Source organism: Mastigoproctus giganteus, chromosome 5 (assembly GCF_048544385.1).
Source record: "Mastigoproctus giganteus isolate SK-2022 chromosome 5, ASM4854438v1, whole genome shotgun sequence".
Lineage (NCBI taxonomy): Eukaryota > Metazoa > Arthropoda > Arachnida > Uropygi > Thelyphonidae > Mastigoproctus > Mastigoproctus giganteus.
In genome coordinates, this window is record NC_143579.1 from 217,687,694 (window position 1) to 217,710,940 (window position 23,247).

At 39.3% G+C, this 23,247-nt stretch overlaps 1 protein-coding gene across 1 annotated transcript in view; it reads left to right on the forward strand.

Moving 5' to 3' along the window:
* The window catches only part of LOC150086111 (uncharacterized), a 182,801-nt gene that overhangs the window by 103,920 nt on the left and 55,634 nt on the right, over positions 1 to 23,247 (forward strand). Inside the window, exons 16-19 of the mRNA XM_090374799.1 lie at positions 12,014 to 12,284; positions 12,489 to 12,750; positions 19,124 to 19,295; positions 19,539 to 19,708. Coding sequence (XP_090230925.1) covers positions 12,014 to 12,284; positions 12,489 to 12,750; positions 19,124 to 19,295; positions 19,539 to 19,708 — 875 coding nt within the window. The remainder of the gene's footprint in view (positions 1 to 12,013; positions 12,285 to 12,488; positions 12,751 to 19,123; positions 19,296 to 19,538; positions 19,709 to 23,247) is intronic.

Consider the following 23,247-nt stretch of genomic DNA (forward strand, 5'->3'; position numbering starts at 1 on the left):
TCATGTTGAGTTTATCATCAGTCAGATGGTTACTTCTAGCAGGATAATGCGCCGGTGCGCAAAGCCCGATTAACTATGGAATGGTTTCAGGAACATGACAATGACTTTTCTTTGCTGAATTGGCTCAGTCCACGGAATCTCAATCCTATCGAAATCTTTGGGATGAGCTAGAAAGGGCTGTTCGCTGCAGGCCTACACCTCCGTCGAATCTCAATGGACTGCGTGACACACTCATGTCTGCACAACGTTTTCAGCATCTTGTTCAATCCATGCCTAGACGAATTCAGGCTTTTTTGAAGGCTAAAGGAGGCTCAACACGCTACTAGGTAGAAGTACCTAATAAAGTGGCAGCACACTGTATTTATCTCTCAGAAACTATGAACATCTCCTCATTAATAAAGAATAAAGTGGCAGCGTAGTGTATTTATATCTCAGAAACTATGAACATCTCATCAATGAAAAATACTATAAGGCCTTCGTACAGTATTTACAAGCCGTCTTTGAATCTAAGGAGTCATACAGAGGCTCTACAGAGCATTCCTGTAAATATAAGCTAATTAGCTAAAAACAATTTACGGCTGCAAAATATAATAACCACCTTCCTGATACATAATGCCAAGCCGATCTTCCCCTAACAGGACTAATACACAACTGTGACCTGCTTACCTGGATTTAACAAACCTATTGTGAACACAGTAACTGGACTGGCCCCAGAGATGGATCAGGCCATGCATGGTGGGCCCCTAGGCATAGCCGCCTATGGGCCTATTGTATGTGGATAAAATTCTTGTTCCCTGGCCTGTAATGGGATATTCAATCTAGACATGTACCACTGGTGCAGGGGGAAAATATCCAACACTCGCCTGTTGCGTGTTAAGTCCTATGTGTGATAATGTAATAAAACCGTGTGAGTGTGTATATGTGGTTGAGAGAGTAAAGGCAAATATGAATTAATTAGTGTTAAGCTATTTACGAATGGTAGATCAACTTCTTAAATTGTGTGAATAACATTGTTCCCCTGTGTCTCTGTGCGTAAAACTGTAAGCGTAAATGTCTGTTTGCGTGTCTAAGTGTATGCGTAAAAGTATCCTGTGTTCTGTTAAAAGAAAAGAAAAAAAAAATTTTAAATATGAGATTATATCCAGGACGCGGTGTGTATGTCCTGAATGTATTTATGTCAGTCCTGCAAATGTGGCCTCGACTCTGTGTTCGTATAATATGTCTGTCCTGCAAATGTGGCCTCGACTCTGTTCGTATAATATGTCTGTCCTTTACATGTCTGTATAAATTGACAAGTGCCTGTGCATGTAGGACTGTTAGTTTATTTGTGTGAGAGCGAGTACATATATTCAATGGTGTGATGTTTGGTATTCAAGCGTCTTTGTGCGTTATGAAAGAGTGACAAACAGTGTATGTTTGTTCACTCATACTTGATTGTTGCTTAAGTGCTATAAACAAAATATATAAATGTTATAGACAAAAAAAAAAGGTGTATGTGTATATCTATGTACGTATAAAAAGATTAAGGTATTGAGAATATCCGTGTGCAGCTGATCTAAATTCCTCCGTACATGACTTACAGGTAGGGAGCGCAAATTTATCGAGATGAGCATCACGGGGGAAGGCCTCCATGCTGCTCATCCCTAGCCGAGTGGTCAGCGCGAGGGTGCATTGAGTGACCGGAGTTCAAACCCGTAACTGCTAAATATGGTGCTGTTTTTTTGTATTCTCTCCATCTTGTGAACTCCTTTAACTGTGTGGTCGTCCCGGAGTATAAACATAAAACTCCTTTTTTTTTTTTTTAGCTGACGCCATACTGATTCCTCTTCTTAACTCGCACTGCGTGGTACTGGCTGCTAGTTTAATGTTAACCTATCGACCTGACCCGCCTTCCCGCAGCAACGGACAGTAACTAGGGGGAATGCGGTGTTCCACGGTCTGCAAGGCTAAGTAGCCAGAGGAACAACATACCAACATAACCCTACACTAACTGTATACAAACCCATACTAACACACACTATCTGACCTTTACAGAGTTTCTCTTAAGGCATAAATTTACAACGCGGAGTTAGGGGTAACCCCCGGGACCGCAGGACATATAACACTAAACACGAAGTCCATGTGGATATTGATCTTGCTGTTCCTCTGTTGTACCGAGGGGTTAGCTGTGCATTGTGCTGCGTCGCTGCTGCGCTACGAAAAGAGACGCACAACGCTCACCACAGGCGTCGACCACATGTGGCTGTCCCACGTATATGTGTATACGTATGTCTTTTTAGAGAGATATCGATAGACATTGCAGGTGTTGGGTTGGTTCTTTGTTGTTGAGATGATAGACGATGAAAGAGTTGCTTTCTTTTGGTGAAAACAGCAGAGGAGAATTGTTGTAGAGCTGAGAACGATTGAGAATTTTCAGTCAGTGCTACTTCATTTCCTTCAGAAAAGTTGCTGACAGCAGTTTGTAGTGTAGCGTAGATCTGTCGTCGTGGTACAGGTTGCAGCGATGTCGAATGTACGTCCAGGTTTCCTCAGCACCACACAAGCAGAGGTTGGTGTCAGACATGCCAAATTAAAATAGGTTGTAGCTGATGGAGCTGGACCCAGTAAGTATATGATGTTGTTAAGCTGGGAAAAAACCATTGGCGGACGTTCTTGTTGAGAGGGAAGGTAACTGCAGGAACAAAAGAGCGGGTGACTTGACCAGTAGTACTGGAATGCCATCGTGATTGCCATACATTTATAAGTTCATTCCGGATTCTCCGTTTCTCGTCTCTGATGTTAGCAGTTAGGTTGCATGAGATACCGAGAATCTCGCCAGGAACTCTGCTTTAGACGATAGCATAGTCCTTTGAAGATGACATGCAGGTTTAGTGGTAAGACTCCAGGAAGGACCTGCAGGGCAGCAGAGGACATTGTCCTGCAGGTCCGGATCATGGCTGGCAATCAGCATAATCCGTTGAATGGAGATGAGCTTGGAACGGAGTTTAACATTAACGGCTCTATGGAACCAGACTCCCGAAGCATATGTGTTATTGGTACGAATACTGCTGTATAATATAATAAGACAGTCTTCCTATTTATTCCCCAATCCGATTTGTAAATGCGGATAATTGCTGCAGTGAACTTCTTAATCTTCGACGCGACGTGATTATTATGAGAGGAGAAGGTTAACCTGTCATCTAAAATTACGCTAAGATGTTTTATTCAGGTACAAAAGTGTCTGTCCTTCACATGTCATTGCAGAAATTTCTGCCAGGTAGTCGAACGGAGAGGTTAGCTGAAAATTCTCGACGCCGACCCATTCTTCCTCGCAGACACTCAAAACATGATCGCCATGTGTATAAACTACAATCTTATATCAACAGTTTATAAGACCTTCGAAAGAAAGGAAAAAGGTTATGGAAACCAGATTGGTGAGGAGATGCTAATCGATCTCCATGAGGAAAACGTGAAGGTGCGGACTGCAAAGCTTGACTACTAGACATCTTAAGGTGCGGGGGGGGGGGGGGTATCTGATTGAGGTATATAAGGCCCTGAAGGGATCAGTAAAATGAACGAGGGAGGTATATTTTCACTGGTAGGAGAAACAACACCAGTTACAATTGTAAAATCTTGAGAGTAACAGAAGGATGGAACTCATGAAGTTTACTTTCGGGAGGCATCTAAGGCAACTTCAAAAAGTTGCCTTAAAAAGAAATTTATTTTCCATTTGGATGAGAAAATATCGACTCTCTTTTTTTATTTCATTCATGTACAAACAGATAACAGTTATACTATATATGTTATATATGCTACCCAAAGTTTCCGGTCTCTTCTTGTCGTCAACAACAGATGATGGTGGTATATAGCTGCCACTAGATAGTTTTGATGTATACCTTTATGAACAGTTCGGAGCCAACATACTCATCTAGCTTACTTCAGCGTTACTTTATCAGCCTCCAAATACAAGATCGTTTTGAGTTCTCCTCATACTTTTTTGCGTTTTAAAGGTATGGCAAATTTGAAAGAACAAGTTTCATAGGATTAAAAAAAAAACTGTCATTTTACGGTCACCTAAGAACTAACTTATATGCCCATGTGTATTATATCCATAAATTGCGTTTGTTCTCTGGTCAATTTGCCTATTTTGCTGAACGAAAAACCAGAGTTTCCAGAAGAGGGAACCTTGCTATCTACGCCTGAGACCGACTAACTCAGCCACGAGTTTAAAAACACAGTAAAAGTTCCTAGTGTCATTAACGGGATTGGAAACTGGGCCTTTTCCGCCCGATGTGGAGAGGCCGGTGATTATAATCACTGTACTACGCTCGGGCACATTCACAGGATAAAAATATTAATCAATGCTTTTATAAAGGTACAGCCTGGCCTATCTCCGTATGTAGCTACTGCAACAAGATATCTATACAATATATAAGCGAGGTAATCAAAAAGTAAGGTTCCATGGACCACAGATTTTTTTCCATGAGAATCTGCATTTTGCAACTATACAGCGTACTATAAGTTTCAGTACAATTTTCTTCTGTAAGACCATATCTGCTAAAGCATTACCGACATGAAACAAGTTTCTGTAAAATCGGACTCTTGTTGATCTAACCATAAACGAACTACATTCTTTACTTCAGCATTTTATCGAAATCTTTAACGTCGCAAGTGTTCCTTCAGTAATGCGAACAAGCGTTAGTCGGAGGAGAACGAGGAAAGGTACAAACTTCCCATAAAATCAATGCAACAAGATCTGAGCGATGACGTGCCAAAGAATACTATATGTCGTATTCGAAGAATACACTCCCGCAGTCCCTATAAAGTTTCGATGTACGTAAAGGTTAATTTCTTTCCATGTCCTTGAGGTTGGCACAAACATTCTCTCAAATATGGCATACAAGCTGTACTTGCTACCTGGGAGTCTAAACGCTGATGGAACTGATATTCGAGTGACACTCAAGTCAAATGGACCCAATTTCGGCGAAGTCCGGACGGTCTGTGACAGCCAAATCCTCTGCTTGCACCTTCACGATGGTGGGACTGTTAGTAATCCTGGGTATAACCTCCATGCACAAGTACATGGCGGGTGACCACCCAGGTGTGAACCAACGTAAGCAGGGGTCGAGGTGCGGCGCCCACACCACATGGAGGAATGCCGCCACTCTATGCTACTAGGTGGTAGATGACTCTCATCAACCAGTGCAATGCCACAACTTTGCTTATTGAAGGCTTGAAGAGGTGGAACCCAGGTTTAGTCTCTAGAGCTAAGTTCCGGTCAACCCTCCCGTATCTCTTCCATCATGCAGTATGACTGTTAACTTTTGAGGTTATGATGAACATCGTGGCGAGATCCATTATTCCTTATATTTCGAGGGTACAGCTCTAAAACGGTGTTCGCAGCCCGTCCGCTAGTTAGTACACCGGATCGAACCTATTGGTAACTCTCTAGGAGGCTTCCGGATCAGCTAGTGTATAATCTTGTTACCTCTACTCTGCCAAATAGTGACTGGAGGGAGTCCGAGTAGTGTGTATGCATGGAGCATTGTCGAGGCCACGTTATGTCAAGGATCTGGGTATATTCTTACCATTTGTACGCCATATCCAAAAATTTCATTACTTCATACAGCTTGTCCCACTCACATTTTCTTACTATTGAATACACCATGAATTGTCAAACTAATAGAGCAAGCTTATCTGCGAAAAGATCTAAACCTCCCAAACATTTCCTAATTCATTTCACAAATACACGTGGTCTCAATTCTAATCTCAACGATGTCCATTTCCACTTGCAGTCTGCCAAACCCCATGTACTTTTTCTGACAGAATCTCAGTTATCGGTTGATTCAACTACTGCTCATCTCAGATGCCCAAATTATTCGCGGTATGATTCCTTTCGCCTCAAAGGTGGTACTTGTGCATATGTCTGTTTTGATATTCCCTATCAGAGACTTGGCAATTTGGAATCTCCTTTCTTTGATCTTCTCTGGCCTAAAATCTCTCTACCTCATTGTGTCAAATTCATCTTTTGTCTCTACCGTTCTCCTAACTCCACTAATCACTTGGAGCTCTTTGACTTCCTCTCTTTGTAACTTCACTTTCTCCAGTCCAACTTTCCTAACAGTGCGGTAATTTTCCTTGGTGATTTCAATGTTCACAACTCCAGCTGGCTTCCATTTTCTAGTCACAACGACCCAGCTGATCGAGATGCTGAGGCTTTTGCAATTACTAATGACCTTGCAGAGATTGTTCATTTACCTACAAGAATACCGGGCAATCCTTACCATACAGCCAACATGCTTGATCTTTTTCTCATAAACAATACTTCTAAGTACATGGTCGAAGAGAGGTCCATTAGGCACTTCAGATCACAACTTGGTGATTGTCTCTTCTCAAATTGAGCCTTTATCTCATAGCTATTCCCAACCTCGTGTTGTTTGGCATTACAAGAATGCAAAATGGGATGACCTGTGAGATTTCTTTTCTTCTTTTCCTTGGTCGGATTACTGTTTCAAAATTTCTGATGTCAACGTTTGCTCAGATCGTGTCAGTGAAATTATTCTTGCAGGAATGGTCCCACACTCCACTTTAAAATCTCGCCCTAAACCAAGGTTTAGGGCGAGATTTTAATCTAAGCCTTGGTTTTCCAATAAATGTGCTAAGGCTGTTCAAGAGAAGAATGTTGCATATCGTAATTGGCTTGTTTCTAATTCTCCGGTGTCATTTTCTGCCTACACCAAAGCTTCCAACAATTGTAAAGCAGTTATTAATCAGTCCAAACTAGAGTTTGACCAGGCTAAGAGTAAAAAACTTGCTTCTTGCCCTAATTGTAGCCGAGAATTCTGGTCTCATGCCAAAGCTATTGGCCGCAACTTTTGCCCATTTCTGCTCCCACCTCTGTCCAAACCAGATGGTTCTGTTGTCACTTCGGCCAAGGATAAAGCTGACCTGCTAGCATCCCATTTTTCTTCCAACTCATGTATTAATGATCTTGGTAAAACACCTCCCACCATTCCCAATACGCTCCATTCAATGCCTCCTGTGGTCTTCCCTCAAAAGGATGTCAGAAGGATTTTGATGAATCTTGATGCTAGGAAAGCTCCAGGTTCCGATGGTATTTCTCCACTTGTTCTCAAAGCCTGTGCTCCTGAACTTACTCCTATTCTTTGCCACCTTTTTCACTTTCTTATTCCAAAGGTGTTTTTCCTTCTGCTTGGAAATTTGCTCATATCCCGCCAGTTCCTAAAAAGGGTGTCAAATTCCTCCCATCCAATTATCGTCCCATTGCAATTACTTCTACTCTTTCTAAAGGAATGGAGAAATCAACTAACCACAAACTCTTAAACTAGAAACCTTCCGTTTGATCAACGATCGCCAGTATGGATTCCGTCAGTGTCGATCCACTGGTGATATTCTGGCTTATGTTACCCATTTATGGATTAATTCAATGGAAAGGTTCGGTGAAACACAAGTCGTTGCTCTTGACATCTCAAAGGCTTTTGATCGTGTTTGGCATAAAGGTCTTCTAAACAAGCTTCCATCTTATGGTTTGCCAACTGGTTTTTGTAATTGGTTATCCAGTTTTCTCTCTGATCGCTCACTGGGGGTGATGGTAGATGGCTCTCTGTCTTCTAACTTCTCCACTAATGTCGGTGTCCCCAAAGTTCAGTTCTTTTCCTCTTGTATATTAATGACCTTCTTCCACTGACTGGAAATCCTATCCATAGTTTTGCCGATGATAGCACATTGCATTCCACTTTTCATTTTGAGAAACCTTGCCCAGCTCAATCAGCTTCAACTTCTCGAAAATCTGCTACCAATTCCTTAAATGCCGATCTTCAGGTATTTCTCCAGTGGGGCAAAGACAACTTAGTTGATTTCAACTCTTCTAAAACTCAGTCTTGCCTTATATCTCGCAAAAAGGATTCTTCTGCTCCTATGCTTACCTTTAGTGACACTCCGATTTCTAGGCTAAATGATATATCTCTTTTGGGGATTACCCTGACTTCTAATCTCGCTTGGCACAAGCACATTACAAATATGGCTTCCTGTACATCTAAACAACTTGGTTTTGTCTTTCGCTCTCGGCGTTACTTTTCTTCCAAACAGCTGCTCACTCTGTATAAATCGCAAAACCGCCCTGCCATGGAATATTGTTCCCACATCTGGGGTGGTTCCCCCAAAACCTCTCTCAGGCTTCTTGATTCCATTCAGAAGAAGGCAGTTAAGTTAATTAATGATTCATCTCTAACAGAGTCTCTCCACTCGCTGTCTCATAGACATACTGTTTCTGCTGCATGCCTCTTCTACAGATACTTCCATGGGCAGTGTTCTTTTGAATTGGCTTCTATAATTCCCGCTCTCTCTTTCAAAACAGTCCGAACACATGCCGCTACCAGCCACCATCCATTTACTGTCCAACTTCAAACTCACAGAACCAACATTTCATCTTCCTCGTTTATTCATTCAACTGCCATTTTCTGGAACAACCTTCCTTCATACGTATTTCCTGAAAATTACAGTCTACAGAATTTTAAATACAATGTCAAGAAATATCTTCTTTCGTTTTCTTAACCTCCAACCCAAGCACGGTACTAAGTACTATAGGTTCTAATACCTCTCGTGTTTGGGGTTTACATAAAAAAAAAAAAAAAATGTAGCGTGAATTCCAGGAAAGTTACTCCTTCCCTGTCTCTCCAGGAAAGTTACTCCTTCCCTGTCTCAAAACACTGATGCTATGATCTTTCCGGCCGATGCAATCCTGAATTTGTTGGGATTCGGCGAGCACATGTATTTCCATGATTGATTCTTTTGGTTTCGAGAATAAAGTGGTGGATCTTATTTCTCCACCTTCGCTATACGTTTCACACTCTCGTTTCCTTCCAGCGCGTGCCAGTGAACAATATATGAGAGGCAAACTATGAGAGAGATGACCAAATCAGTATTGGTGAATGCTGGAAACTGAGCACTGTTTCTGTTTACAGCATTCATTATCAATGTTGCTACAAAAAGAAATAAAAAATCCGCAGAATAATATAATATCTTTATTGCAATCAGAGAAAATAAGTAAATTTTACATGGATGTCTGATGCAATGCTGTTATGGGCATAAAGCGCCTTACATTTTTTATCATCCTTCGTAAATCTAAAATATGCCGATAATAGTACTATGCCCGCAACCTTACTTATTATTTTTGACCAGCTGCGCGATTTAAGTGTACAGTAGTACTGTATGTAATACAGTAGTGAGTGTACAGTAGAGATATTTTTCCCTAAAACCATTCCTACTGCAAACGTCGGAGGGGGGAGGGAATATGTCTGAAAATCGATTAGAAATAGGACAGCACCTGCCATTTCTGAAATACTTTATCGAAAGGCATAGGTGATTCAACTTTTCTTTCTATGTGCATTTTTAATCAAGTTAACAGAAATTTTTCAGAAAAAATCAATTGCTAATGATTTCTATAATAAATTGTATGGTTATTTACAAATATATTTTTAGATCATCATGGAATGGATGCCACATTAAAAACCCATCTAGGGATGGCAAATGAAAAGAACACCATCGGATGGTTATGGAAATGGACCACCCCATCCGGAGAGAGGAGAGAAAGTTTCTTCCTAATGGAAAAGAACTCAATGCACAAACTTCTCAACGTTTTGGTAGGTGTTTGTGATTTTCTTCTATGTGCATGGACTAATAATAATAAAATCGGTTTATTCAACACAGTTTATACATTTCCCTACCGTTAATATCCGAACACTAGCATACTTACAAATAACCTTTAATTAATAACGTGTGCTGAAAATTTTAGCATTTAGACAGCCTCTTGTCTCCGTGTAATACTCTCTACCACTGTTTTTAAATATCCTCCGACAGGGCCGCTTCTGGTAGGTGTGCAGTGCGTGCGTGCATGCTTGCAGGCGGCCAAATCCCTAGGGCGGCCGATAGTGCACTTTAAAGAATAAAATTAAAAGGTAATTGAATATTATTTTAATATAGTGGTCGGCAATAAACTAGCGAACGGCATTGTTAATAAATAATATTGTATTGTATTCTCTAAAGGCCCATTCACAATGAAAATTAAACATAAAAATAGCGTAACAAACGTTACCATAAAATTAAGAAGCCATACCAACGTTCAATGGGAACATAAACATGACCGTAAAGATATTTGGTAACATGGAAACACAATATGCTCTTCTTTCATACTTCAAAAAATTTATGTTTGCATGATGACGGATGATATAGCTGTGCAGTTTATGGTTATAAATAACGCCGAAGCATACATGTTAGGTTTTTTGCATCAGAAAACTTAGAAGTGCAAGCACAGGCGATGGTGGGTTCATCCGTTGAACCAGAGAAGGATTCAACAACGAGACTTCCATAACCTCTATGATTGTGTCTTGTTTTAAACCAGGTAAACAAAAGCATAAAAGCTTGGAGTTTGCAAACTTTCATGTTAACGTCTTATGATTAAGTTTAAGGTTACACTTACGTAATTCATTGTGAATAGTTTCATTAAATAACATAGGTACAAGGTTTTATGCTTAGGTTATGTTTAATTTTCATTGTGAATGAGTCTTTATTCCGGTACCGTTAATCTTAAAGCGATACTTACATCACTGTTTTAATTGTTGACGGAAATTTAAATAAAGAGAGAAATGCGCACGAACGTTATTAATTTAAATATTCACCCAACAACCAATTCTCTTGTCGACCGTTTTCAATATTTTCACAGCAAAAAAATTAGTTACTACCGAGTGAGCAGTGAGGTGAGAAGTATGTGGATGGACAACGGGTGCATAATGTAACCTAAGAAACTGTCGTGTGAGATTAGAGCTTTTGCAGGTACAGTACGTGGTTTCATTTTGTGCTTACAGTATTTATTTTAATTTAGTGTAAGCAAACCTTCGGTACCCGCACAGAAAGGTTTAGGTCAGATTTCGGTCATTACAAAGTTTTTATATATTCGAAAAGAGAAAAAATAGTTTGTGACCTGTAAGCAGAGAATTATTATAGGTTCATATATTTGTATGTCAGATATGAAAACAAAACGTCAGTCTGATTCTTTTTATCGCAAGCGGAAGAATGAAAGAGATAAGGGAAAAGGAAAAATTACGAGGATCCATGCTGAAATTCGTAAAGTTGGACGAGGGTGACCCGACAGCATCAACATCAGTCGCTTCGGAATTCATTTCAGACAGTAAGGACAAAATGGAAGGTGAAAAATCAAATGACAAGTTTGATTGAAGTTCGTTTGAAATTGTGCCAAGAAATATCAGTGCCTGAATCAACCTGTGCTGAGGATAATTTAGAAAATAATAATTGTGTTGAATTGATGGCCTAATATGATATATGGGATCCTTTTTAGCTGACCACTAATTATTAATAATCGGTTATTAGAACTCATAATTCAGAAGGGACCTGTAACGCCTCAAAGTATGAAATTTCCTAAAGATAACAATGGAAGATCATTTTCTGCGTCACAGTTTATGAGACTTTTATCTAATGGTGAAAAAGTTCAAAGAACTTGGTTAATCTATTCTACAAAATCGAATAGTGTGTTTTGCTTTTGTTCCAAGTTGTTTGCTTTAAAGCAAAGTAACAGATTGTCAGGGGTTTTCCGATTGGCGACATTTGGCCACTCATTTATCACGGCATGAAACGAGCGTAGAACATATGCAAAATTGTAAAATGTGGTATGAATTAAAAACCCGCCTTGGCAAGAATTGTACAATTGACAAAGAACAACAACAGTACTTTGAATATTAAAAAAGACGATGGCCAGCCATTATTGACAGAATCATTGCAATTGTCCAGTTTTTAGCAGGGCAGTGTTTATCTTTCAGAGGTAAAAATGATAAATTTTATGAAACAAATAATGGAAATTTTTAAAAACTATAGAAATGTTGGCGAAATTTGACCCCGTTATCTCACAGCATGTCAATAATATAACACAATCTCAACCTGCTAAAAGCCATATACCTCATTACTCAGAACACGCTTTTCAAAATGAAATCATATGTTTTAGTAAGTGGCATAAAATCAAAAATCAAGGAATTTGTAAATAAAGAAAAATATTTTTCGGTAATTCTCGACTGCACGCCAGATGCCAGTCACACTGAACAGATAGCATTTGTAGTAAGAATTGTAAATATTGACACTTCTGATGTTGCAGTTCGAGAATTATTTCTTGGGTTTTATCCAGTATCAGACACTACAGGGGAATGTTTAGGCAATTATCTTCTGAGTGAATTCTTAACAGATTATGAATTAGATACTCAAGATATGCGTGGACAAGGGTATGATAACGGGGCAAATATGCGTGATAAGCATAGTGGCATGCAGAACAAAATTATGAATATAAAACCTAGCTTTTTTTATACCTTGTGCATCTCATTCACTGAATTTAGTGTAAATAATGCTGCCAAAGTAACATTTTAAACAGTTAATTTTTTTAACATTGTTCAAGAATTGTACACGTTTTTTCCTGCATCCCCTTACAGATGGGATATACTAATTCGCAATATCACTAGATTAACACTTAAATCTGTAAGTGATACAAGATGGGAGAGTAGAATAAAAACAGTGCGACCTCTCAGATTGCAATTAAGTGAAGGCTTGAAAAGTTTAAATGACATAATAGATGATAATTCCAGAGACGTGAAAACAAAACATACAGCTCAATATTTGTTAGATCAGGTTGCGTCTTTCAAGTTCATTTGCTCAGTCGTTATGTGGAACGATATTCTGTCAAAAATTGATGTTGTAAGTAAAATGTTCCAGTGCACTCAATCCAACATAAATGAATCTCTTAATGTTTTGAATGAGCTTGTTAAACTTGTTAAGTTTAAATGCTCATCAGGCATTTAAATTCATTAAATGCCTGATGAGGCATTTAATGAATAAATAAATTAAAAAAAATAAATTTTCTGTTTATACTCCGCCACGACAACCAAGTCAGTAGAGTTTACAATAAATCGTCAATACAAATATTTATCGTATTATATTAGAGATGCAAATGTTTTAGCTGCAGAAGTAAATGTAGTGGCAGAATTTCCAGTTGTAAGGAGTAGAACTAAAGTTCGCCATTTAGATTATGAAAATCCCAATGAACAAATCATAAATCAAAAAGAAAATGAACAAATCATAAATCAAAAAGCATTGTTTAGAACACAATTTTATCTAACAATTTTTGATACAGCCTTAAATTCCATTCAGGAAAGGTTTGAAAATCTAAATGAATGTAATAATGTATTTAAATTTCTTTGTGAATTTGGAGAAATTACTGAATAGGAAATTAAAAAACCTTGTTTTGATTTAGATGTTTCCCTTCAAATTAATAAAGGAAGCACAAGTATTAAGGATATTGATGGCCTTCAGCTCTTCAATGAGCTGATTACATACACTGTGCTGCCACTTCATTAGGTACACCTACTAGTAGCATGTTGAGCCTCCTTTAGCCTTTCTAAACAGCTAAACAGCTGGAATTCGTCTAGGCATGGATTGAACAAGATGCTGAAAACGTTGTGCAGGAATGGAGTATGTCATGTGAGACATACTCCATTCACATACTCCACACATGACACACTCATGTCATGCAGACATGAGTGTGTCATGTGAGATTCGACGGAGGTGTAGGCCTGCAGCGAACAGCCCTTTCCAGCTCATTCCAAAGAAGTTAAATAGGATTGAGATCCGCAGACTGAGCGGGCCAATTCAGCAAAGAAAAGTCATTGTCATGTTCCTGAAACCATTCCATAGTTAATCGGGCTTTGTGCACCGGCGCATTATCCTGCTAGAAGTAACCATCTGACTGATGATAAACTCAACATGAACGGATGCACTTCGTAAGCAACGATGTTTAGGTACGATGTGGCATTCAGACGTGAATCTATCGGTATCAATGGACACAACGTGTGCCAAGAAAACATTCTCCACACCATAACACTGCCCCCACCCACCACCTTGCACAGTAGTCGTCAGACATGACGGGTCCATGGATTCATGTTGTTTTCCCTAAATTCTGAGCCTTCCATCAACATGATGCACCAAGAACTTCGACTCGTCAGACCAAGCAACTGTTTTCCAATCCTCGATAGTCCAGCACTGGTGTTGATGGGCCCACAGGAGGCGTGCTCTCTTGTTCTTCATTGATAACAAAGGTACGCAATGTGGCCGTCGGCTGTTGTAGCCCATTCGCGACAAAGTGCGGCTAGTGGTCCGTTGCAATATTTTGTTCTGCACACCAAAGTTGTATTCTGACGTGATGTGCGACATTGTGGCCCGTCTGTTTGCTGGCACAATTCTAGCCATCCTCCTCTGACCTCTCTCATCAACAAGTGATTTTCTTCCACAGGAATGCCGTTGAGAGGACGTTTTCTGTTCGCTGCACCATTCTCGATACACCCTTGAAACTGTGGTGCGTGAAAAGTTCAGGACAACTGCCGTTTCAGAGATGCTTTGTCCAGCACGTCTTGCACCTACTATCATTACACGTTCGAAGTCCGTTAGATCACTTCTTTCCCCCATTCATGCTATGGTTTGTAAGCTTAACTGATAGTAGAAAGGCTGTTATGCTGCATTTATATCCAAAACTATGGTCATGTGACTTGCAACGTTGTGGGACTAACCATTTGTGTGCACAGCAGGGGTGTACCTAATAAAGTGGCAGCACAGTGTATAGAATTTTGAGCAGTGGAATTGCACACCCATTAAAAAACTTGACATATATTGCAAAAAATAACTTGATGTCATCATTTCCTAATCTGTGTATAACGTGGAGAATTTTTCTCACATTATCAGTTAGTGTAGCATCAAGTGAAAGGAGGTTTTCGAAACTCAAACTTATAAAAACATATTTAAGAAAGTCAATGACTCAAGAAAGGTTTAATGATTTAGGACTATTAGATATAGAAAAGGAATTGTGTGAAATTTTAGAATTATCAGATGTTATTGATGAATTGGCAAATAAGAAAGCAAGAAGATTGCAGTTCTAACTTTATGGGTACATTTTGTTACTTCTGTTTGATATCTTTTACATTTTTGATCTGAATAAAATTAAAATAAATATATCAAATATTTTTATGGATTTTTTTACCCCTGTCAACTATATGGAACTGCCATAAAAATATACTAGTAGACTCCAATGGGTTGGGTTGGGTTAGGTTATGTTATGAATCTACTCGCGATCCGCATTGGTAGGGGCGGCCAAATATCTCTAGCACGCAGGAGGCTACCAGCCCAAAACCAGCCCTGTCCTCCGATATTTTCCTCCAGTCGGCCTTCGAGGTAGCGACCGGTTCGGTTGTGTTTTTTGTGACGTCTCTCCTCGCATGCACCCGACGATCCAACTCATCCCAGAGGTTCTCTGAGGGATTGATGTCAGGGCTCTGGGTTGACCAGTCCAACTTTTCGATGCTCATCTCATCTGATCAAACCAGTCCATCACAATGTGAGCAGTATGGCAATGGAGCGTTGTCCTACTGAAACAGGTATGGGCTTTTCCCGACGTGCTGCCACAACGCAGGTAACGCATTATTGTCCAGAACGTCTGAACAGACCTCAGCATTCATGGCTTTGTCCAAAACAAACAAACAAAGGTCCCAGGCCAAACTATGAAAAATAGCGGGACGATATCGTGTGGCAGGTAGCTTTCTCCGGGCATCCACCACACCCAGGCACGACTATCAGACTGGAAGAAAATGTACGTGACTCGTCACCCAAATCACAGCTTTCCATTGATCTGCGGTCCAAGGACGGCGGGCTTTACACCAAGCGATACAGCGTCTGGCATTAGTCGGGGTGATTAGTAGTTTTGGCCGGGCTCACGTCAATTCCTTGTACGACAGTTCGGTATACGAGACAATTTGGTGAATGACATTTCGCTATATGTAACAATTTGGTCTATGAAAAATTGGTGAACGACAATTGGTGGCTACAAAAATTCGGTGAGTAAGACAATTTGGTGCATGCGCCAAAATTTGGTATATCACACAGAGATCATAAATTAACAAAATCAATGAAGTTTACGTCACTGATTTCCTATAATTTTCATTCATTTCCTAAACCTAAGGTTTAGGAAAATGACAGAAGTTTTGATGACTTAGAAAGAAGGAACGCAGAAATTCAGAAAAAAGAAAAAAAAATTATCCATCTACGTAGACGAGTGGTCAGGAGCGGGAGTGCAAGACCGGGGTTCAAGCGCCTGACTGCTAAATATGGTCGATCTACCAACCCGCACTGGACCAGCGTGGCAGATTATGGTCCATTTCACTCAACATGAATTGTTGACGAGGCTGCCATCCTGCTGTGGATTGATAATGGCTGCAGTTTTGCACAAAAGGATTCACGCCGCATCCTAAGACAATCTCCAGGGAAGCTTACCCTTAACCGATCCACGGTGCTAGCCTACTATTGACTTCTTTCAATAAAAACTATAGCACGAGTTACAAATGACGTTTGGAAGGTGCGCCTTACCCAAGGCTGGCATCCAAAAATGATCTCTACTTTTTGGTCTCTGCAAAAACTCCCCATACGTATTTCCTAAAAAATGCAACTTGCAGAAGTGAAAGTAAAGTGCGAACAACGTTCTCTTGTATCCCAATCCTGTCTGTGGCACTTTTTTTAATAGGATCTCCTAAAAAATCAGAATGTGCATTAAAAAACAAAGGTGGATAGTATACTCCATCAAAAATATAAAATATCAAGAACGGTATCGTGATCACTAAATTCACCGTTTACAGCAAGGCATGTTAAAAATTTGCATTTTCTGTCTTGCTTTGCCATACACCGAACTGTTGTAGCCACCAACTGTCTTTCACCAAATTGTCACATACAGCGAAATGTCATTCACCAACTTGTCTGGTACACTAAATTGTCATGCACCGAACAATGGAACAACGAATTGCCATGATCCCTTTTTGGACAGCTGCCCGACAGTGATAACCTATATTATGCAGCGTCCTGCGCACTTTACTGGTGAGGGCATGTGCCCCAATCATCTCGCCGAGAGCCTGTGTGTGTGTGCTGCGACAACGTGGACCTGCGTTCCGAGCGGATGATTCTTTGCAGGGCTCTTCTATCACCTTCAGAGATTTCCGGGTCGTTTCGTAACAGTTTCAGCACCAGTCCGCTTCCATTTGCTGAACACAATCACCAGTCGTCGAAGTAGGAATCTTTAAGGCCACTGATATGTCACGTACAAACCGACTGCTTATGTGGCACTCTATTATCATTCCGCGCTGGAAGTCTCTTGACTCAGTCGATCGCAGTATATTGCATTCACAGTTGTACTACGTCTCCTCGAAGGCCCACGAGCATATTTATTGTTGTCTGATACGTGGTACTGGGGTAAGACAGGACCAACTATCAACGTGGTGTCCGATTATTAATGGTAGCGAAGTGTGTGTGTATATATATTAAAAAATTCAAACAAAAAAAATTATATATATATATTGAAATAAAAATGATGCATCCCTAATACAACCAGGGGAAGTTAAGGTTGAGCTTCGTTAACTTATTCAAGTAAATTAATAAAGATCATTAATTAATTTGTGAAATAAACGGACGATAACAAATAATAAAAAATGGATGATGAATAGAAAAAATCTAAACAAATATAACTAGAAGGCATCTTTAATCAACATAACAGCTTTAAGATGAACTGGAGCGATTCAGTTAAAATAAGACATTAGCAATGGCTCAATATCTTTCTGATATCCGGTGTATCTCACAAACAAGGAATGAATCTCATTATTAAAATTAACAGTGAAACAGTGGTCAACAAGGTTTTGGTAACATAAAAGAAAAATAATCTTTTAAATCAATTCGGTTGTGTTAATTCCGAATCTGGATGCAAACTTTACTCAACATCATAGGTTAAAAAAAAGAAAAAAAAAGTAATAGCTGATTCTTATAACACCAAAAATAAAAGAAAAAAAAGAAGAAAAAAGTAATAACTGATTCTTATAACACCATAAAAAATAAGCATCGCTTATTGAAAGAACCAGACACAGAGTATTGAGGTTGACTCATCTGTTATGAGAACTATCATAACAGGTTCGTCCATGTCAGTTCTCATCCGTGCGCATTTAAGCCCTGCTGTGTGGTTTATTTTCTGTTTTTCTTCATATAAAGTGACATAAAATGGTTTTCTTCCGATAAGTATGGAGAAACAACATTACTGTGGCTGTGTGAATTCATCAGACAAGTTTTATTATGTCTGTGGGCAGTTTACACAAAAATCAAAACATTGAACTATAATAAAAACGACTGAACTTTATTAAAGTAAGCTAACATTAATCACTAACATTAATCTCCCAAAGCTACTTGGGAGATTAATGTTAGTGTCGGAAAAATGATGCAAGGAAGCATGCTTCTGTAGCATCAGCAAAAAATTATGCAGGAAGCATGAGTCTGTAATACCAGCCAAAGATGATGCAAGGAAGCATGCTTCTGTAGCACTAGCTAAAATAAATAAAATATTTAAAACAAATTTAAATTAAATTTAAAAAATAAAATAAAGCAAACTTATTTCTTTCAAGTATCTATCTAATATTTCCTTAAATTTAGATAAACTTCCAAGCACAACAAGGGTAGATGGGAAATTATTCCAAAGTCAACCACTCATTGACATTCAGGCTATAATTATTCCCTCTCAAGGCGGAAATTGGGTGCTGCATGTATGCTATACAATATATCACGCTCTGTAAATCTCACTGAATGGATAGAAGGAAAGAAAAGCATGCTATTCGCTGTTCAGATGGTACGGCGTGGCGTTGGCCAGCCATAATGAAGACAGCTGTTTCTGCCTTACAAAAATTTTCGGCTTTTCGAGATGCAGCAAAAAAAAAAAAAAAAAAAATCCAAACGATACTTATGCAGTGAAGCCAGCCCCTAATTAATTAGAAAAAAAAATTCATTTTCCCGATGAATTGCCCCCAACAATATACAATATTGAAAACAAATTTCTGATAATAATAGAATAGATGAAACGAAAATCTGCCAGAGAAAAGAATCATCTTTATTTTGTGCATGTAAATTTGTGATTTTAATTATTTGTGCGTTATCTTAATTATTAAATTATGAATTGGTCCAGCTTGATTTAATAATGTTCATATCTTTGAGGTTTTTGTTCCAGTTTCGCAATCAGAAGATCTTTGTGGAAATATCCGGAAATTACACCATTCAAAAGACCGGAGAAGTAAGGGTGAACGTGGACATTTTCGTAAACAACATCAACAGAGCAGACATGGCATTATCAATTGATACATCAAAACCATGTATTTTGGGAACTGGCCATTATAGCAAAAGTAAGTTATGTCTAAAAAATGAACAAACCACACCCACTGGTGTGATTTATTATTCGTTCAACACTATACAAGAAAGAGATAGTAAAAGACACTGTACACGGTTGTAAGAGAGAGAGAAAGAGACAGATAGATCGCTGTATTTAAACAATTATAACTTGTAGTTATTGAAACTCTAAACGGTTTGGTTTAAAGATAGCACGGACCAATTTCAGTCAACAATCCATTTTAATATATTTCTCACAGGTTACTCAAAGACTGCATTCGATCATCGTCTTTGTTTGGATCTTTCCAGCCCAGGAATAGTCGCTTTGTCAGCTGAAACCAACAATGCGCAAAAAATTACCGATTTTTCAATGATTTTAACTCACAGTAACCCGAGGAACTTTGATCTCTACGTGCGCTGGAATTCAAACGTAAGTTGTAAAAATATCGTTGTTGTAAGCCTATGTTTTCTGGTTTTGCTATTTTTGTGAACAAGTTGCTAGTGAAGAAATCAACTAGTGCCACTTTAAAAATATATTTATTTAGTATTAGTGCATATATTGTATACAAACAGATTACAGTATTTGTTGGTTAGTAACTAATAGGTTAGCTGTTGTATGCAAACAGTTACAACGTCATCCTTAAAAACCATGTTTGGGTGTTAACCAACTTCCCCCGCCCAATCTAGCCTGATGACAGCATTCCAAATATAATTAATTGGTTTACTGATTGCACTGCATGTTGAAGGAATCTGTTAACTTTTCTGGAATATATGCATCAAATAATCTAATAACTGGTATCATTGTTTCCTTCATTTAAATTATTTATAAAAAACAGTATAACATCCTTTTCTTAACATAATAATTACATTACTAAATTACCAATGAGGATCTGAAAATTTAGGACAAAAATGGTACTTTTGTCTTAAATTTTCCAATACTCATTAGCACGCATCAAACCACACTCTGATGGATAGGCGAAATAATTTCAAAAAAATATAATAATAAATAAATAAAAGATAACCAATTAACAGACTACAGATCCTTTTGGCTAAAATGACGCCGTACACCTTTAATGACTATGCCAAAATGGCTGCCTTACTTGAAATGTGAACAAATTAAGTGCCAGCAATTATCTGATTTTTGTATGAAGTAGAATTTTCTGAAGTAGAAACAAAAATGCATCTTCATCTGGGATCTGTGTGTGGTCTAATTCTAAAAAATATGCCTATTCTTGGTGCAATCAATTTAAACTCGGTCGAACAATAATGCACCACTTCATACTGCCATCTGCTCAAAACAGTAGTTTATAATATTACAGATCTGAGGTGCTTATTTATTCACCACACTGTCCTAATCCTGCAATTTCTGACTTTAATCTGTTCGGGCCTTCGAAAAAGGCATCTAGCAGTGAACTGATTCGGTGATGATAATGAAGTTAAAGTGTACATTGAAACCTCGTTGAATGGAAAACGTCTGAATTTTAGGATAGATGTAAGACTGCACTCGTAAGAAGATGGGACAAGTGCCTGAATGTGATGATTACGTCGGCTAGTAGGGAACTAATAAACCTTCATTTATTTTCTTTTAAATACATAAAATAATTTTCTGTGTATACTTCAGACGAGTCACATACAGAGCATGCATTCCGTATGCACTCGAATGGTCATATGTAGCCACATGTGGGCTCGAGTGGACGGACGTCCTTCTGCGAATAAATATCGTTTCACAAAAAGAACAGTTAACTGACTTTTTAAATCAGCCCTTGAGTAATAATTCTTATTTATACGTATATCCTGCATTTCTGCTTCATTTTGAATGGAGGAAGTCCTAATAAATTTGCTGTGATTAGTTATGGCCAATAAGTTGGGACTGTTTTAGAATTCCTGCTGAAGTAACTAAGGTTCATTACCACTGACCATATCTGCGCAGATACCACAGTGGTATCGTCACCGTCCTCCCCACACCAGGTGGAAAAGACCCGGGTTCGAATCTCGTCGATGATGCGAGGAACTCTCATAGGCTTTTTTCACTCTGTAGCTGAGTTAGTCGATCTCAGGCGTAGATAGCAAGGTTTTCCCCGGAAAAACTGGAGATTTTCGTCCAACAAAGCAGGCAAATCAACAAGAGAACGCATGCAATCTATGGCTCACTTTTTTTTTTTTTACTTGCTTCGTAAACTTCTAGAAGTATTTACTATTTTATATTACTGTACTTTTAGTTTCTGAAAAAAGAAATTAAAAACTTTTTAGTTTTTAATTTCTAAGAAACTAAGTATTTTAGTTTCTGAAAAAAGAAATTAAAAACTGTAAAATAAGCATTTTATTTTTTTTATTTCATCACTCGAGGAATAGTTTACCATAAACTGTTAGTTAAATTAAATTAATAGTTGACACTATTAATTTAATTTAAACAACAACAAAAAAAAAAAAACTGGTCGTGCAGACCAGCCCACGGACCTTTCAGTAGATCGGTCTTTTAGCATTTGTCAGAACTAGTCAGTTACTACCAGTCCGGCCTTGAACGGCCTTGACAATATATAGTCTTATCTGTAAATTTCCTGTATTCCATGGTTGGTTTGCCTGCTTTCTGGAATGAAAAATCCAGATTTTTCTGGTGAAGAAGGAATGGGGGAAAAAAAACCTCGCCCAAGATCGACTAACTTGGCCACAGTGTGAAAAAAAAAAACGATAAAAGTTCCTTTCCTCCTGATGAGAAGTATTTTTCAACTTCGGTGGGCGATGGAATCGAATTCACATCTTTTCACGCGTCATAACTAAGAAAAAGAGAGAGAAGTGATACTATCTACTACGTTGCTTGCGAAGTTCCAGAAGCATAACTAAAAATTTTAGCCTCCCCCACACAAATCATGGTCGTTGACGCCACCTGACTTTTCGAGCCACCCACAGCGATGTACACTAAAAGGACAGAATTCATAGGATACCTAGTTCCTGGGCAACGCGACGCTGCATCAATCTCGCTAGTATTTGTTTTTGTATTTGTTATTTGGTTTTTAGGAGCATTAGCAACTAAGGCCATATTGCTCCGGGGATATGCGGTGGTCATTCCCTGACCTTTCCGCATCCTCCGTATTTGGCGGGCACGGGCTCAAACCCCGGTCTAATCAAGAAGTGTGTGCTACGCACTGCTGCTCCTGCCCACCTGGCTACGGAGGCGCCATCTCGCTAGTGGATGAACCCACCGCTTGGCACGTATATAGGTACACTGCATTCACGTAGACGGTAATTCGATGTCAGTATAGATAAGCGTCGTGAATTAACCGACTTTAAAAGAGGGATGATAGTGAGTGCCCGACGCATGGGTCACTCTATCGCGGAGGTGCTACAGAAATTGCACTATCCCCGTTTGAGCGTATCAAGAGTGTATCGGCAATAGGCCATTTCCGGAATAACATCTCATCGTACACAGTGCCGTGGGCGGAGAAAGGTGGTGGATAAACGTAGCCATCTGTCTCGCATTGTTTCAGCCAACTAGAGAGCGACAGTGGCACAAATCACCGCCGACTTCAACGAAGGAGGTGCTAGAAACGTCCCCACCAAGACCATCAGGCGATCATTAGCCGCAATAAGTTATGGGAGCCGCCGACCCACCATTGTTAACACCACGACACAGGACTCTACGCCTCAACTGGACAAAAACCTTGGATGATTGGAAATGGGTCTTCTGGTCCGATGACCCCTGTTTCCAGTTATTTCTAGCGAACGGGAGGGTGCGTATCTAGCGGAAACTGCACGAAGCTATGTATCCGTCATATCAACAAGGAACTGTTCAGGTAGGTGGATGGTCGGTAATGGTTTGGGGCGTGTTCAACTGGCACATGTTGGGACCTCTGGTACGTCTAGACGCATCTCTGAACGATCCAGGTTACGTGTTCATCCCTGCACACTATCTGCATTCCTTCATGGTCATCGTGCACCACAGGGCAAAGGACTCTTCCAGCAGGACAATGC